General features: G+C 38.6%; 1 protein-coding gene across 1 annotated transcript in view; it reads left to right on the top strand.

Moving 5' to 3' along the window:
* Positions 1–14,529, top strand: part of LOC108714919 (mucin-5B-like) — an 81,754-nt gene that overhangs the window by 11,614 nt on the left and 55,611 nt on the right. Inside the window, exons 8-25 of the mRNA XM_041561906.1 lie at positions 1,195–1,411; positions 1,513–1,638; positions 1,773–1,890; positions 5,286–5,424; positions 5,554–5,664; positions 8,744–8,813; positions 8,990–9,127; positions 9,208–9,372; positions 10,666–10,760; positions 10,870–10,999; positions 11,193–11,448; positions 11,730–11,776; positions 12,470–12,570; positions 12,732–12,883; positions 12,979–13,117; positions 13,208–13,321; positions 13,966–14,145; positions 14,266–14,505. Coding sequence (XP_041417840.1) covers positions 1,195–1,411; positions 1,513–1,638; positions 1,773–1,890; positions 5,286–5,424; positions 5,554–5,664; positions 8,744–8,813; positions 8,990–9,127; positions 9,208–9,372; positions 10,666–10,760; positions 10,870–10,999; positions 11,193–11,448; positions 11,730–11,776; positions 12,470–12,570; positions 12,732–12,883; positions 12,979–13,117; positions 13,208–13,321; positions 13,966–14,145; positions 14,266–14,505 — 2,538 coding nt within the window. The remainder of the gene's footprint in view (positions 1–1,194; positions 1,412–1,512; positions 1,639–1,772; positions 1,891–5,285; positions 5,425–5,553; positions 5,665–8,743; positions 8,814–8,989; positions 9,128–9,207; positions 9,373–10,665; positions 10,761–10,869; positions 11,000–11,192; positions 11,449–11,729; positions 11,777–12,469; positions 12,571–12,731; positions 12,884–12,978; positions 13,118–13,207; positions 13,322–13,965; positions 14,146–14,265; positions 14,506–14,529) is intronic.

Consider the following 14,529-nt stretch of genomic DNA (forward strand, 5'->3'; position numbering starts at 1 on the left):
GGGGCATAAAATTGCACTCTTAATGCTCATTTACCCAGCACAGACTGTAACGACTGGTATCCCAAACCCAGAACAAACTCCAAGGTCCTGGTCACAGCTCAGTCTTCCACCTGTAGCAGCCGCCTTTGGCCTTGGGAGGAGCCCTCAGCTACTCAGATGCCGTGAGGTCTTTTTATTAAGGGTCGAATTTCCAGTTGATGGGAGTTATTTTAAACTCCCATCGCCTTGAAATCCGAATAAAAAAAGACCAACTGAAATGGATTTTAAAAAAAAATCTATTTTTTTTTACTTTGTGTGAATAGGCTGTATTTGATCGTTTAAATCGAATATGGATCATACACGGTTAAATTCGATTCAAAGTTTTCCCCCAAAAAAACGTATATTTTCCAAAGTCCTCCAAATGACTCCAAATAGGTTCTAGGAGGTTCCCCATAGGCTAAAACAGCAATTCGTCAGGTTTTAGATGGCCAATAGTCAAAGTCAAATTTTTTGAAATTTTTTGAAATTCAATTCGAATTTGGACTATTCCCTAGTCGAAGTACACTAAAATTACCTTGAAATTCGACCCTTGATAAATGTGCCCCTTAGTGTGAGAGGACCAAGGGGAGAGTTCTGGGCTAACAAGGGAACCACATGTGGTAAGAATGGAGGACAAGAAGCGTAGACAAGGGATGGGCCGGGTCAATAACAAGGATCAGACAATACGGTACAAAATCAGGAACAGAAGAGTAGTCGAAGTTCACAGGCCAGGGTCAGGACAGGCAACAAAATATCAGAGTCAATCAGGCAGAGGATCAAACACAGATATCAATAATAGTAATCACATCCAGGAACCAGTAAACAGAACCTGTATAGATCAATGATTCAGTGCAGGGCAGGGGTCTTTATAGGAAGGCGCCTAATGGCTTATACTGATCACATTGGACCAGATGGGCCAGATAGATAATAGCTGAACAAAGCCCTGCCCTACTTGCAGTTACACCTATAGCAATGGGAGTGAACCAGGGCCAGAGCTGTCTGCTTACATAGAACAATGGTAGGTCGCTGGTTCAACTCCAGGCAGGATATTATACAGACTTTGCTGTGCTCTATACCTTGATTTGAATTAATGTGAATATAAGGAAAAGGATAGCAACACATAAATGCCCCTTCTGAATTCTTGTGTTTTATTTTGCTTTTTTTAATGTATTTCAGGAGAACATCTGTGAGAAAATATTACTGGGCTCAGCCTTTGCAAACTGTCACTCCAAGGTGGCTGTTGAACCCTACATTGAAGCCTGTGCGCAGGATCTGTGCCGCTGTGATAGCAGTGTGGCTTCCCTCTGTTTGTGTAACACCTTCGCTGAGTACTCGAGGCAGTGCGCCCACGCCGGGGGTCAGCCCACTAACTGGAGAACAAACGATTTTTGCCGTGAGTGTTTTCCTTTGTCTAAAGCTCCTTAAATTGAATGAGTTCATTTTTTTGAAATGTCAGTAGTTCATATTATTGTTTGTTGCTTATTCTCGCTACAGCCCAGAAGTGCCCTTTTAACATGGAATACCGAGAATGTGACTTTCCTTGCGCTGACACATGTACCAACCAAGAAAGAGCAGCTGTTTGTAAAGAGCATTGTCTGGAAGGATGTTACTGCCCTAAAGGTGATTATATATTGTAATTTAATGGGTTTGCCATATGGAAAAATATGTATGAATGAATTCATGAAAATGTTGGCATTTACACTTATTATTGGTCATCAGATACCAACTTAACCCAACACATTTGTTGTCCATAGGAACTGTCTTTGATGACATCAACAACTCCGGCTGTATTCCTGTGGATATGTGCCCCTGTACAGTTCGGGGAGAGATATACACTTCTGGTGCCTCATATTCTACCCCATGCAGTACCTGGTCAGTTCATACTTTAATATTTCATCTGTGTCTTCATGTAGGCGCCGGAATTGTAACAAGGAATAGGGTTCAGCATAGGGTTCAGATATTGCATAAAACAGCTCAAATGTAAAACTCTGCTTCATGTAAATAAACCGTTTTCGTAATAATATACTTTTTTACTAGCATGTGCCATTGGGTAATTATTAATAGAAAATTGCCATTTTAAAAAACAAGGGCCGCCCCCTGGGATCCTACGATTTACGGTGCACACAACCAAACTAAACAAACCAAACATGTTAGGTCATGTGAGCCAATTAACAGACAGGGTTCTGTCTTTTGCTTCCACACTTCTGCCTGTAAAGGTGGCCATAGACGCACAGATAACATCGTACAAAATGAATTCTCGTAAGAAATTGGTGTGTGTACTGTATGGTGGGAAATGAGCCGACCGATATTGGCAGAAAACTTGGATATCGGTTGGCTGGTCGATCGTGCTGGATGGAAAATTTTGATTGGTGCCTTTGAAGGCACCTAAACATCAGCCATTGTCAATGCTGAATAGGGTTGCCACCTGTCCAGTTTTGACCCGGACAGCCCGGTAATTTGAATGACTGCCCAGGTCAAAACTTCCTGCCGGTTTTCCTAATTTGAAAAACCGGGCAGGATTCCCCATGATTGACACTGTGTCATAGTCACTCCCCTGATGTCATGGTCTGTCCCCGCCGCGTCATGGCCCCACCCTCTCCATGTCACACGGGTTGCCACCTGTCCAGTTTTGACCCGGACAGCCCGGTAATTTGAAGGGCTGCCGGGTCAAAACTTCCTGCCCGGTTTCCTAATTTGGAAAACCGGGCAGGATTCCCCATGATTGACACTGTGTCATAGTCACTCCCCTGATATCATGGTCTGACCCCGCCGCATAATGGCCAAACCCCTCCATGTCACAGCCCTGCCCCCTGCCCTGTCTCCACTGGCAGAAAAGGTGGCAACCCTACTGCTGAATCGTCAGTTACAGGTAGAATTCAGGTAGAAAGATCGTGATAGTTACGTCTATGGCCACCTTTACAGTTAGAGCTGCAGTATTTCTTGTCAGGTGATATTTAAGAGAAGAACACAGAATGGTGGTTCAAAGCAAGAACAATATTTACTTAAATATAGATTCCAGTTTGGTAAGCTTCTTTAATATGCCTCTTTATTTGATATAAACTGTCAATTAATTTTGGGGGTATAGTTTTCCTTTAAACTGTACCTTAAGTTAATAGTTGGGGTCTATTTATAGAGAATAAAGAATGCAACATGGCAGTAACATTTAAATGCACTGCACCTATCAGCAAGGAAAACAAGGTGTGATTTAACTTAATATCAGCCATAATGATAGCCCGAGTTAACTGTAACAGACGCAACACCCTTCATTCAAACAAGCAGTGTTTAATTACAAATTTAAAATTTTGATTAATACATATATATATATGACATTGCACAAAAGTTTGTTAAATTCCCCCACCCTGATCTACTTTGTCCTCCTCTTGGCTCTAATAGACTATTGATTTTGGCTTTCCAGAGATAAGACTCTGCCTAAAGTGCCGGCACCACACCTTCTATCTCCACACATGTTACTTAGAGAGCCAACTATAAAATATTTTATTACATTATAATTATATAATTATATTATATTTATTATTTTATTGATGTAGCTTAAGTTGTCTCACTATACATTTCTAACTTATTAAACTGTCATTAAATTGTTTCTTCTTATTTTGTGATGTTACTGTTTATTTTTTAGTCACATGCAGAGATTGGAGGAATATTATAAAAAACATTATATAGAAATTTTTACTGTGTGGATTTAAGGAAAGTTACAAGACTTCATTTATGAACACAATTACAATTTAGATTTTTTTCAAAGTGGAAAAATACAAATTAAACCAATAATATGACCTTACGTACTGATTTGAGAAATTTATATTTTTTATAATATCATCAAAAATTTCAGTATTGACTGACTTGAAATTCAGTATTTTGTTTTTTTCATATATGTAATAAAATAATTATTTTTAACTCCTGGGTTCTACATAACTTCTGGGTAATAAATAATTTATGCTAAAACAGTTTTTTCCTGCAATTAATTCAGTGATTTTTACAAACTGCATTATGGGTAATAGTTGTCAATGGGGAATATTTAAGGAATATTCTAAACAAATCTTTCAATGACTTTTGTTTAGGAGTAAAATGTAGGTTTGTGGAAATTTTACTTTTTATATTTGATAAATAAATCCAATGGCAACTGACTTATTGTGAATTCTTTTAAAGTAAAACAATATCCCCAAAATGAATACTTGAGCAACAGATAGTTTATATCAAATTAAGTGGCATTTTAAAGAATCTTACCAATCTGGTATATATATTTAAGTAGATATTGCCCGTTTACATCTCTTGCCTGGAACCACCATTTTGTGATGGTCTGTGTGTTGCCTCAGAGATCACCTGACCAGAAATACTGCAGCTCTAACTGTAACAGGGAGAGATCACCTGACCAGAAATACTGCAGCTCTAACTGTAACAGGAAGAGATCCCCTGACCAGAAATACTGCAGCTCTAACTGTAACAGGAAGAGATCCCCTGACCAGAAATACTGCAGCTCTAACTGTAACAGGAAGAGATCCCCTGACCAGAAATACTGCAGCTCTAACTGTAACAGGAAGAGATCACCTGACCAGAAATACTGCAGCTCTAACTGTAACAGGAAGAGATCACCTGACCAGAAATACTGCAGCTCTAACTGTAACAGGAAGAGATCACCTGACCAGAAATACTGCAGCTCTAACTGTAACAGGAAGAGATCACCTGACCAGAAATACTGCAGCTCTAACTGTAACAGGAAGAGATCACCTGACCAGAAATACTGCAGCTCTAACTGTAATGGGAAGAGATCACCTGACCAGAAATACTGCAGCTCTAACTGTAACAGGAAGAGATCACCTGACCAGAAATACTGCAGCTCTAACTGTAGCAGGAAGAGATCACCTGACCAGAAATACTGCAGCTCTAACTGTAACAGGAAGAAGTGTGGAAGCAAAAGACACAACTCTGTTAATTGCCTCATGTGACCTAACATACTGTATATGGTTTGTTTGTGTGCACCGTGAATCATACAATCCCAGTTTTTATTTATTATTACCCAATGGCACATACTGCTAAACAGGTATATTATTATGAAAATTGGTTATTTACATGAAGCAGGGCTTTACAAATGAGATGTTTTGTGCAATATCTTTTTATAGAGACCTACATGGTTCAAGGGGTATAGTTTTCCTTTAACTGTCAGCACCTTTGCATTTTTCATAACAAACAACACTAGTTACAAAACACACTGTGGTGGATGAATAATTAGTAAATCTTGTTTTTGCCTACAGTTCATGTTCTTCAGGGAAGTGGAACTGTAAGGACTTGCCTTGTCCCTCAACCTGCTCTGTAGAAGGAGGCTCTCACATTACAACCTATGATCAGACCCATTACAGCATCCATGGTGACTGTAACTATGTACTGACCAAGGTAAAGGGTCCAAAATTCTTCTGTAACATGTATAAAAAAACAAAATCACTTTGAGGTGCTATAAAAATATTGATACAACTGACAACATTGTTACTTATATACTGAAATCGGTTATTGATGTTTTCACAGACATGCCATGGTGGAGATTATACAGTTGTTACTGAACTTCGCAAATGTGGTTTAACTGAAAGTGAGATCTGTTTGAAGAGCATTATGATCCTGCTCAATGGAGGAGAAACAGTAAGTCCTCAAGCTTTAGACTCTCTTATATGAAAAATAAAAATTCTAAATAAGATTTGGTTAAATTAAGACTGAGTGAGAACTAGCTAATTGCCAGAACCTTAGGGGGAAGATTTATCAAGGGTCAAATTTCAAGTTTATGGAAGTTTCTAAAAACTCCCATAGCCTCCCATAAACTTGAAATTCAAAAAAGACTACCAACCGAAATTTATTAAAAAATGTGAATTTTTTTAAATTCGGGTGAGTTGGATCGACCTTCGATTTTAGTTTTTTCACCAAAAAAATATATATTTTTTTTAAATGTTCACGAAATGACTCCAAATTGATTGTAGGAGGTCCCCCATAGGCCAAAACACAAATTTGGAAGGTTTTAGATGGCAAGTAGTTTAATTAGAATTCCTAAAGGGACAGTACCTAATACATTTCAAAATTCGAATTTCAATTTTTTTTTAAAATTCAAATAGAATTTGGACTATTCCCTAATTGAATTACACTAAAACAAACTCGAAAATCAAATTTAAAAATTCAAATTTTAAATTCGACCCTTGATAAATCTACCCCTAGGTGTCGTATATCCTCAAAAGCAAAATGGTAACTATCACCTGTGTAAAAATTTGCCAAAACATTGCCAATTTATTAAAAGGAGAGTATAAAAAGATTTAGTGAATTAACTTAACTTTGGTGAATACTCTCTTCACATTGGTGAACATTCACAATTTTTTGTCAGGTGAACAATTCCCAGTGCAAAGCTATACATATTCACTAATTTACCAAGAGCACGGGAATTAACTTTTTGCCAAGAAAAAATGTCTCCAGTCTGGCTAACTACCATTAGAGCAGCCATGTTTACATCCCACTATCCACATCAACATCATTATTCGCATCAAGAGGCATACTGTATAGAGGCAAACTTTGTTAGACAAGATGGACGTTCTCCCTTTCTGTCAGAGTTTGAAATTTCTGCTAGTTCTAAGAGAGCTACTCTACTCACTACCACAGTGATGGGCGAATTTGTCCCGCGAAATATGCAAAACAGCAAAAAATACACAAAACGGGAATTTTGACGCCCACGTCAATTCGTGTCAATTTTAATGCTTGCGTAAATGTTGACGCTGAGGATGGGCGTCCAAATAATGTTGATGCGCGACGGTTTTGACAAGAGCGAATATTCTGACTCATGTCCACATTTTTTTTTCTCGTCAAAACCGTCGCACATCAACATTATTCGGACGCCCATCATCGGCATCAAAATTTGTCCTGCAAAATATGCAAAATGGCAAAAAAATCACGAAACACTAATTTTGACGTCCGCGTCAATTCGTGTCAATTTTGATGCTCGCATAAATTTTGAGCCGATGATGGGCGTCTCAATAATGTTGATGCGCGACGGTTTTGATGAGAGCGACTATTCTGACTCACGTCCACATTTTTTTCGCACCATTGAATTTTCTTCAGTGAATATTCGCTGCAGTTTTTTTTTTAAAACGTGGAAATTTGCCTCACATTCATGGCTGCTGAAGTTATTAGCCCATCACTACATACATGTGCTGAAGTAGTTTGGTTGAGAATTTCATATTAAGCCTCAATGCACATATTATCCAGTGGTCAATTTCCAACAGAACATTAAAGGGATACTGTCATGGGAAAAAACATTTTTTTCAAAATGAATCAGTTAATAGTGCTGCTCCAGCAGAATTCTGCACTGAAATCCATTTCTCAAAAGAGCAAACAGATTTTTTTATATTCAATTTTGAAATCTGACGTGGGGCTAGACATATTGTCAATTTCCCAGCTGCCCCAAGTCATGTGACTTGTGCTCTGATAAACTTCAATCACTCTTTACTGCTGTACTGCAAGTTGGAGTGATATCACCCCCTCCCTTTTCCTCCCCAGCAGCCTAACAACAGAACAATGGGAAGGTAACCAGATAGCAGCTCCCTAACACAAGATAACAGCTGCATGGTAGATCTAAGAACAGCACTCAATAGTAAAAACCCATGTCCCACTGAGGCACATTCAGTTACATTGAGAAGGAAAAACAGCAGCCTGCCAGAAAGCATTTCTCTCCTAAAGTGCAGGCACAAGTCACATGACCAAGGGCAGCTGGGAAACTGACAATATGTCTAGCCCCATGTCAGATTTCAAAATTTAATATAAAAAAATCTGTTTGCTCTTTTGAGAAATGGATTTCAGTGCAGAATTCTACTGGAGTAGCACTATTAAAGGGCACCAATCATGACCAGAATCATTTACTAACTAAATACACTATGTGAAAGTTCAAGAAATCCTATTTTTAAAACAGTTAGAATTGTTTGTATAATGTAAATGATCAGCTCACTATTCCTTCTGCAAGATCTCCCCTATCTCCCCTGCAGTTCTAGCTGAGGCAGCCATCTTGGATTTCACTGGCTCCTCCTACCTATATCTTCCCAGCCAACTGTAGCTCTAAAATCTCGCACATGCTCAGTTCCAATTCCTTGTTTGCTTATCAACCCTTCTAAGCTATTTTCAAATCAGCCAAACCTGTGTGTTAGCTGCTGTACAGTAGTGCTGCCACCTGCTGGAAGTTAGCAGGTGGCAGCACTTCTAGTGGATACTTCTAGTGGAGGAGTTTACTAAAACAAGGCATTCTGGGTAGAATACTCAAAGCAGTGTTACAATCTGAGCATGCTCCTGAAATTTGTACATTAGAGTCTCTGTTAGAGTCTCAATATGGCCTCCCTCAGTGAAAGAACCCATTTGACAAAGTAAGGGATTTTTTTAAAACCTGCAGTTTTTTCAAAAAACTATTTATGTAGTTTGATTAAACGTGTTTAGCTTGTACTGGTCAGATTGTTAATATGTGTTTGATTTTGGCTGTGATAGGTGCCCTTTAACTGATGCGTTTTGAAAAACAACATGTTTTCCGATGACAGGATCCCTTTAATATAATCTGACATTTTAAAAAAATTAAAACCTTAAAAATGAATTTCGTAGAAATCAGCAGATCTTTATTTCTATATTAACAACCATGAGAAAGATGTAATACTGTTCCTCTATTTCTCATATTAAGTTGCTGATTTATTTATAACCCTAACAGATGGTTGTGATCAAGCCCTGTGGCAGTGTGTATGTGAATAATGTCTACACCCAGCTGCCATTATCTACAGGTAAGATATGTTATCCTATTGTATTTGTATGATATTTTATTACATGCGTATGTCAATTATGTGTTTTCATCATTCTTGGCAATATATATAGGTAATAATTTTGAGCTGGCACAATTAATGCAGGGATGCTTGAAACATGCCCATATCTGCACTTACTGTTTTGTTTTTCTTTTTAGCAAGCGTCACCATCTTCAAACCTAGCTCTTTCTACATTATTGTCCATACACAGTTGGGACTACAGGTGGTTGCTCAGCTCACTCCCTTCATGCAGGTCTATGCAGTACTGGACCCAGTCTTCAAAACTAAGACATGTGGTAAGGATATATCTTAGCATTTTTCAGAAGGAAAATCAAAGTAGTTCTGCAAGTTCAGCCTAACCGGTCTCTTTCCTCAGGTCTTTGTGGAAACTTCAATGACAAGCAAAGTGATGATTTCCAAACCATAAGTGGAGCGATAGAAGGAACTGGAGCATCGTTTGCCAACTCATGGAAGATCCAAGCAAGTTGTACAGACATCAAGAATATCTATGAAGATCCATGTTCCATCAGTGTGGAAAATGGTACATATCTGTTACAAAATATGCACTGCTTTAAACATACTGTATAGGGGCCGATTCACTAACTTCGAGTGAAGGATTCGAAGGTAAAAAACTTTGAATTTCAAGTTTTTTTTGGGCTACTTCGACCATCGAATGGGCTACTTCGACCTTCGACTACGACTTCGAATCAAAGGATTCGTAGTAAAAATCGTTAGATTATTCGACCATTCGATAGTCGAAGTACTGTCTCTTTAAAAAAAACTTCGACCCCCTAGTTCGCCATCTAAAAGCTACCGAAGTCAATGTTAGCCTATGGGGAAGGTCCCCATAGGCTTGGCTAACTTTTTTTGATCGAAGGATATTCCTTCGATCGTTGGATTAAAATCCTTCGAATCGTTCGATTCAAAGGATTTTATCGTTCGATCTAAGGAATTATCCTTCGATCGTTCGATCGAACTATCTGAGCTAAATCCTTCGACTTCGATATTCGAAGTCGAAGGATTTTAATTCCTAGTCGAATATCGAGGGTTAATTAACCCTCGATATTCGACCCTTAGTGAATCGGCCCCTAATATTAGTAAAGTTTGGATTTTAGAGGTTTTTTGAAACCATGACTAAACTCACAAACTCTAAAACCACGATTGTCTTCGAATCTACTAAAAGATCCAATTATAAAAAGAACGAACGAAAAAAAATCGCTGAACATCGCTCTGCAAAATATGTTAAAAATCTACCCTGAAAAGAAAGGTCCCCAAACTACTAACCTTAGAGGGTTCCATAGGACTTAATAGGGGGGTTGCAGTCTATAGGTCAAGTAAAAGGAAACTTGGGGTGAACACAGCAACATTTGACCTCCTATTTATTATTGGTAGTAAAGGAGATCACCTAAAAGCTGCCAACGTTTTTCTTCATTAGAAAATTACCTAAATTGCGAAGCTTTTTCAGACTGAAACCCAGAGTAACTACGGAAACTCACAGCGGGTTTCCTTGACGAGCAATTGAGCCGAAAAACTCAAGCCATCATAACTAGGCCCCTGAGTTCCGGAACTCACGCTGAGTTTCCAGCTGAAAAAAGCTTTGCAATTTCCATAACTTTCAACAAAAGAGATTTTCTAACAGATAAAAACTTTTAGGTGCCCATACGTTACATTGTGGAAAATGCAAGCTTTTTTGACCCAAAACTTGGCATGAGTATGTCAACTCATGGCAGGTTTCCTTGATGATTGCTTGAGCTGAAAAGCTCAAACAATCAGAAATAGGCCCCATATAATCTGAGAACCACCAATGTAAAATGTTCATGTTTTTCTTCTGTAGAACAATACGCTTCACACTGGTGTGATCACATATCTGACCGGAATGGGCTTTTTGCTGCATGCCACTCAACAGTGAACCCAGAAATGTACAAAAAGGTAAGTCCACGCATGCACAGAAACAAACACAAAGATTTTGATAAAACTTTCAATCCAATCTAAACACATAAATAATATTTTTCATGGAATATATTCAATTCTTTCTTAGAACTGTATGTATGACACCTGCAACTGTCAGAAGAGTGAAGATTGTATGTGTGCCGCCCTCTCCTCTTACAGCCGGGCATGCGCATCCAAAGGTGTCATATTAAAAGGATGGCAAGCAGGAACCCCATGCAGTAAGTTGAAGAGGCTTTAATATAAGAAATGTTGGTATATGCAGGTACTGAACTGAACAATGATAATTTATTAACTGCCATTCTGCCTTTCTGATTTATTATGCAGACACATATACCGACAATGGTGTGTGTAAAAAATAATATAAGCTGATTGCAAATAATTCTTGCCAAATGTGTCGCATTCTATTTTTAGCTAAATATACCAAATACTGCCCCAAAACACTAACCTACAATGACTCCATAAGCGCCTGCCAGCCAACCTGCCGCTCTCGCTTTGTTGCCGACCCCACCTGCAACATCAAGTTCCCACTTGTAGACGGGTGCCGCTGCACTCAGGGCTTCTACATGGATGATAGCGGCAAATGTGTTCCTGAAGCTGCCTGCCCCTGCTATTACAAGGAAAGCCCCATACCTTCTGGAGAAGTGGTTCATGACAATGGAATACAATGGTGAGTTGCAAAATTTGGCATTTATTTTTTATATGTAGATATATAAAACAAGATTATTTGGAAAAATATATATATATATATTGTGTTGATTGTATGTTTAGTGCTACCTTTCTGGTATACTGCACCTGCTTTGTTGCAAAATATGTGAAATGGGAGACATACTTGGAGGTGTTCTCAAAAATAACCCTACTAATGTAAAGTGCAAGGGAAGCCATCAAATCTGCTGGTTTTTACAACTAATGCCTTATTTTACTGTCACGTATTTCTTTTTTATTTCACAGTTCTTGCACTCAAGGGCAGTTGAGCTGTATTGGATCTGCTAAGCCAGGTAATGTCTCAATGTCTCATTGACAAAATGCTTTATGATAGACTAAGGGGCAGATTTATCAAGGGTCGAAGCGAAAATTCAAAGTAAAAAAAATTTCGATCTATTTTTGTGTACTTCGACTAAGCCATGGGAATAGTCCAAATTCGATTCAAATTTAAAAAAGAAAATGAGAGTATGGAAATTTATCATTCTTTAAAAATACATGCCGAATTGTTGTTTTAGCCTATGGTCGACCTCCTAGAACCCATTTGAAGTCAATTAGTGGACTTTGAAAATCTAAGTCTCTTTTTGAAAAAACGTAGAATCAAATTTGATCGAATACGATTTTACTTCGATTCACACTACTCGAATTCGAACTAATACAGCCTGTTCACCCGCAGAAAAAAACGTAGATTTTTTTAATACATTTCGGTTGCTCTTTTTTTATTCGAATTTCGAAGTTATGGGAGTTCAAAAAAACTCCCATTATTTTGGAATTCGACTCTTGATAAATCTGCCCCTAAGGCAAACCACCATTAGGCATTAAAGCTGCAGTAAAAGACTATCAACGTGCATCCATAGAGGGCTGTTGTGACTAATAGTTTGAGAGTCATTTGCCTGTGCCATCCACTGGGTTCTGCAGCCATTGGCAGGTGTAGCAGGTTGCACATTTCATGGATGCCCATATTTACTTACATATATTTCCCCCCGCAGAATGTGCTGCTCCAATGGTTTATTTTGACTGTAAGAATGTAACAGAGGACACAATAGGATCCGAATGTCAGAAGAGTTGCCAGACATTGGATATGGAATGTGTAAGTTGGTTGCTAAAACTATAATTATGGACCAATACTAAATTAATTATTCTTAGCCTCCGAATCAGCATTTCGTGGTGATTGCTATAATATAGACACAGTATATAATACAAGTAAGTTTGTTGCTATAATTACTTACATTTTTCTCATTTCACTTACAGTACAGAACAAAATGTGTCTCTGGTTGTGTCTGTCCTGGTGACCTTGTGTCAGATGGAAAAGGAGGCTGCATTAAAGAAGACCAATGCCCATGTGTCCACAATGAAGCCACTTATCGGCCTGGAGATAAAATTAAAGAGAAATGCAATACCTGGTATGTTTATCAACTCACACCCATGCATTGTATTGTGCAAATAATGCTTATAAAATTGAAGAAACAACGTCCAACATCCCTCCCTCTCTCCACAGTACGTGCAAAAACCGAAAGTGGCAATGTACGAACGAGCCATGTCTAGGGACCTGTGCTGTGTATGGAGATGGACATTATATCACTTTTGATGGCAAGCGATACAGCTTTAATGGAGACTGTGAATATATTCTTGCTCAGGTACAGTTTTGCTTTAATTATTTGGAGACTGCATGTTGAGGGATCTCTAAAATTTGGGTTCATGCTTATTTTTTGGTTCTATAATTTTAGGATCATTGCAGTAAATCTGAGCTGAGTGGCAGCTCTTTCCGAGTCATTACTGAGAACGTCCCATGTGGAACGACTGGCACAACCTGTTCTAAAGCAATCAAGGTCTTTCTAGGGGTAAGTTGTGAACATAACTCTTAATGACATTATTATTGGTCCTGCAGTATAGCCTAGAATTCCCAAGAGCAGTAGGTCCATTATTTGTGAGATATCAACCTGTAGCCTTTCTTTCTTTTATCTAATAGATGTTTTGCCAAGTAGGAAAACCTTGACCAATTGGCATAATAGGCCAAGTGATAACATTAACAAGCCCCACCTTACCCCTTGAATTTCTTGAAAATACTCTATAGACAGTGTCGAACTGGCCCACCGGGATGCCAGGAAAACTCCCAGTGGGCCCAGGTGTCAGTGGTCCTCTTGCTTATAGACATTTGGCCTATTTCATGGTCATTAACTATTTCTTTATGGAAAAAAATTGCATAATAACGGAAGAATATAGTAAGCAGATATAAAAGACTAGGAGAATAAAGAAGTTGAATGAGGAGAGAAGGAATAATAGTTTGGAAAATGGGCCCACAGTCTAAGGTTTTCTAGTGGGCCCCTGGCATCCCAGTCCAACAGTCTATAGATGTATAATTTCCATCCACACATGGATGTAGTAAGAGCAGACTGGAAAAAGAGTAGTGAGTGATAATCATGGGATTGAAATATGATTTATCGAATTTATTGTTTACATCTCCTGCCTTTTCCCCAATAACCAGAGCTTTGAACTTGTTCTCACAAATGAGCATTTTGATGTAATGAGAAGAGAATCTGGAGCTAAGGTGCCATATAAGATCCGACACATGGGTATCTATCTTGTCATTGAGTCTGACAGTGGTCTGATCCTACTGTGGGATAAGAAGACGGGCATCTTCATCAAGCTCAGTAAAGACTTTGAGGTAAGATTTTCTACCTATAGAAAAAGGCTGCATTTGTCAACAGAGCTTCGTATCATTATCCACAGTGTCAGTAATTTATCTCTGCAAGTGATAAATTAACATAGTGTAATTCATGCTCAGGGTAAAGTCTGTGGTCTGTGCGGTAATTATGATGGAAATGGAAACAATGACTTCACTACTAGGAGCTTGTCTGTAGTAGGAGATCCTCTGGAATTTGGCAACAGTTGGAAACTCAACCCAACGTGTCCTGATGTCACTCCAACCAGGGATCCTTGTTCTGCCAATCCCTACAGAAAATCATGGGCACAAAAGCAATGCAGTATCATCAACGGCAAGGCCTTTTCTGACTGCCATTCTCAGGTGTGTGTAGTTTACTCAGCACTT

Source organism: Xenopus laevis, chromosome 4S, assembly GCF_017654675.1.
Source record: "Xenopus laevis strain J_2021 chromosome 4S, Xenopus_laevis_v10.1, whole genome shotgun sequence".
Lineage (NCBI taxonomy): Eukaryota > Metazoa > Chordata > Amphibia > Anura > Pipidae > Xenopus > Xenopus laevis.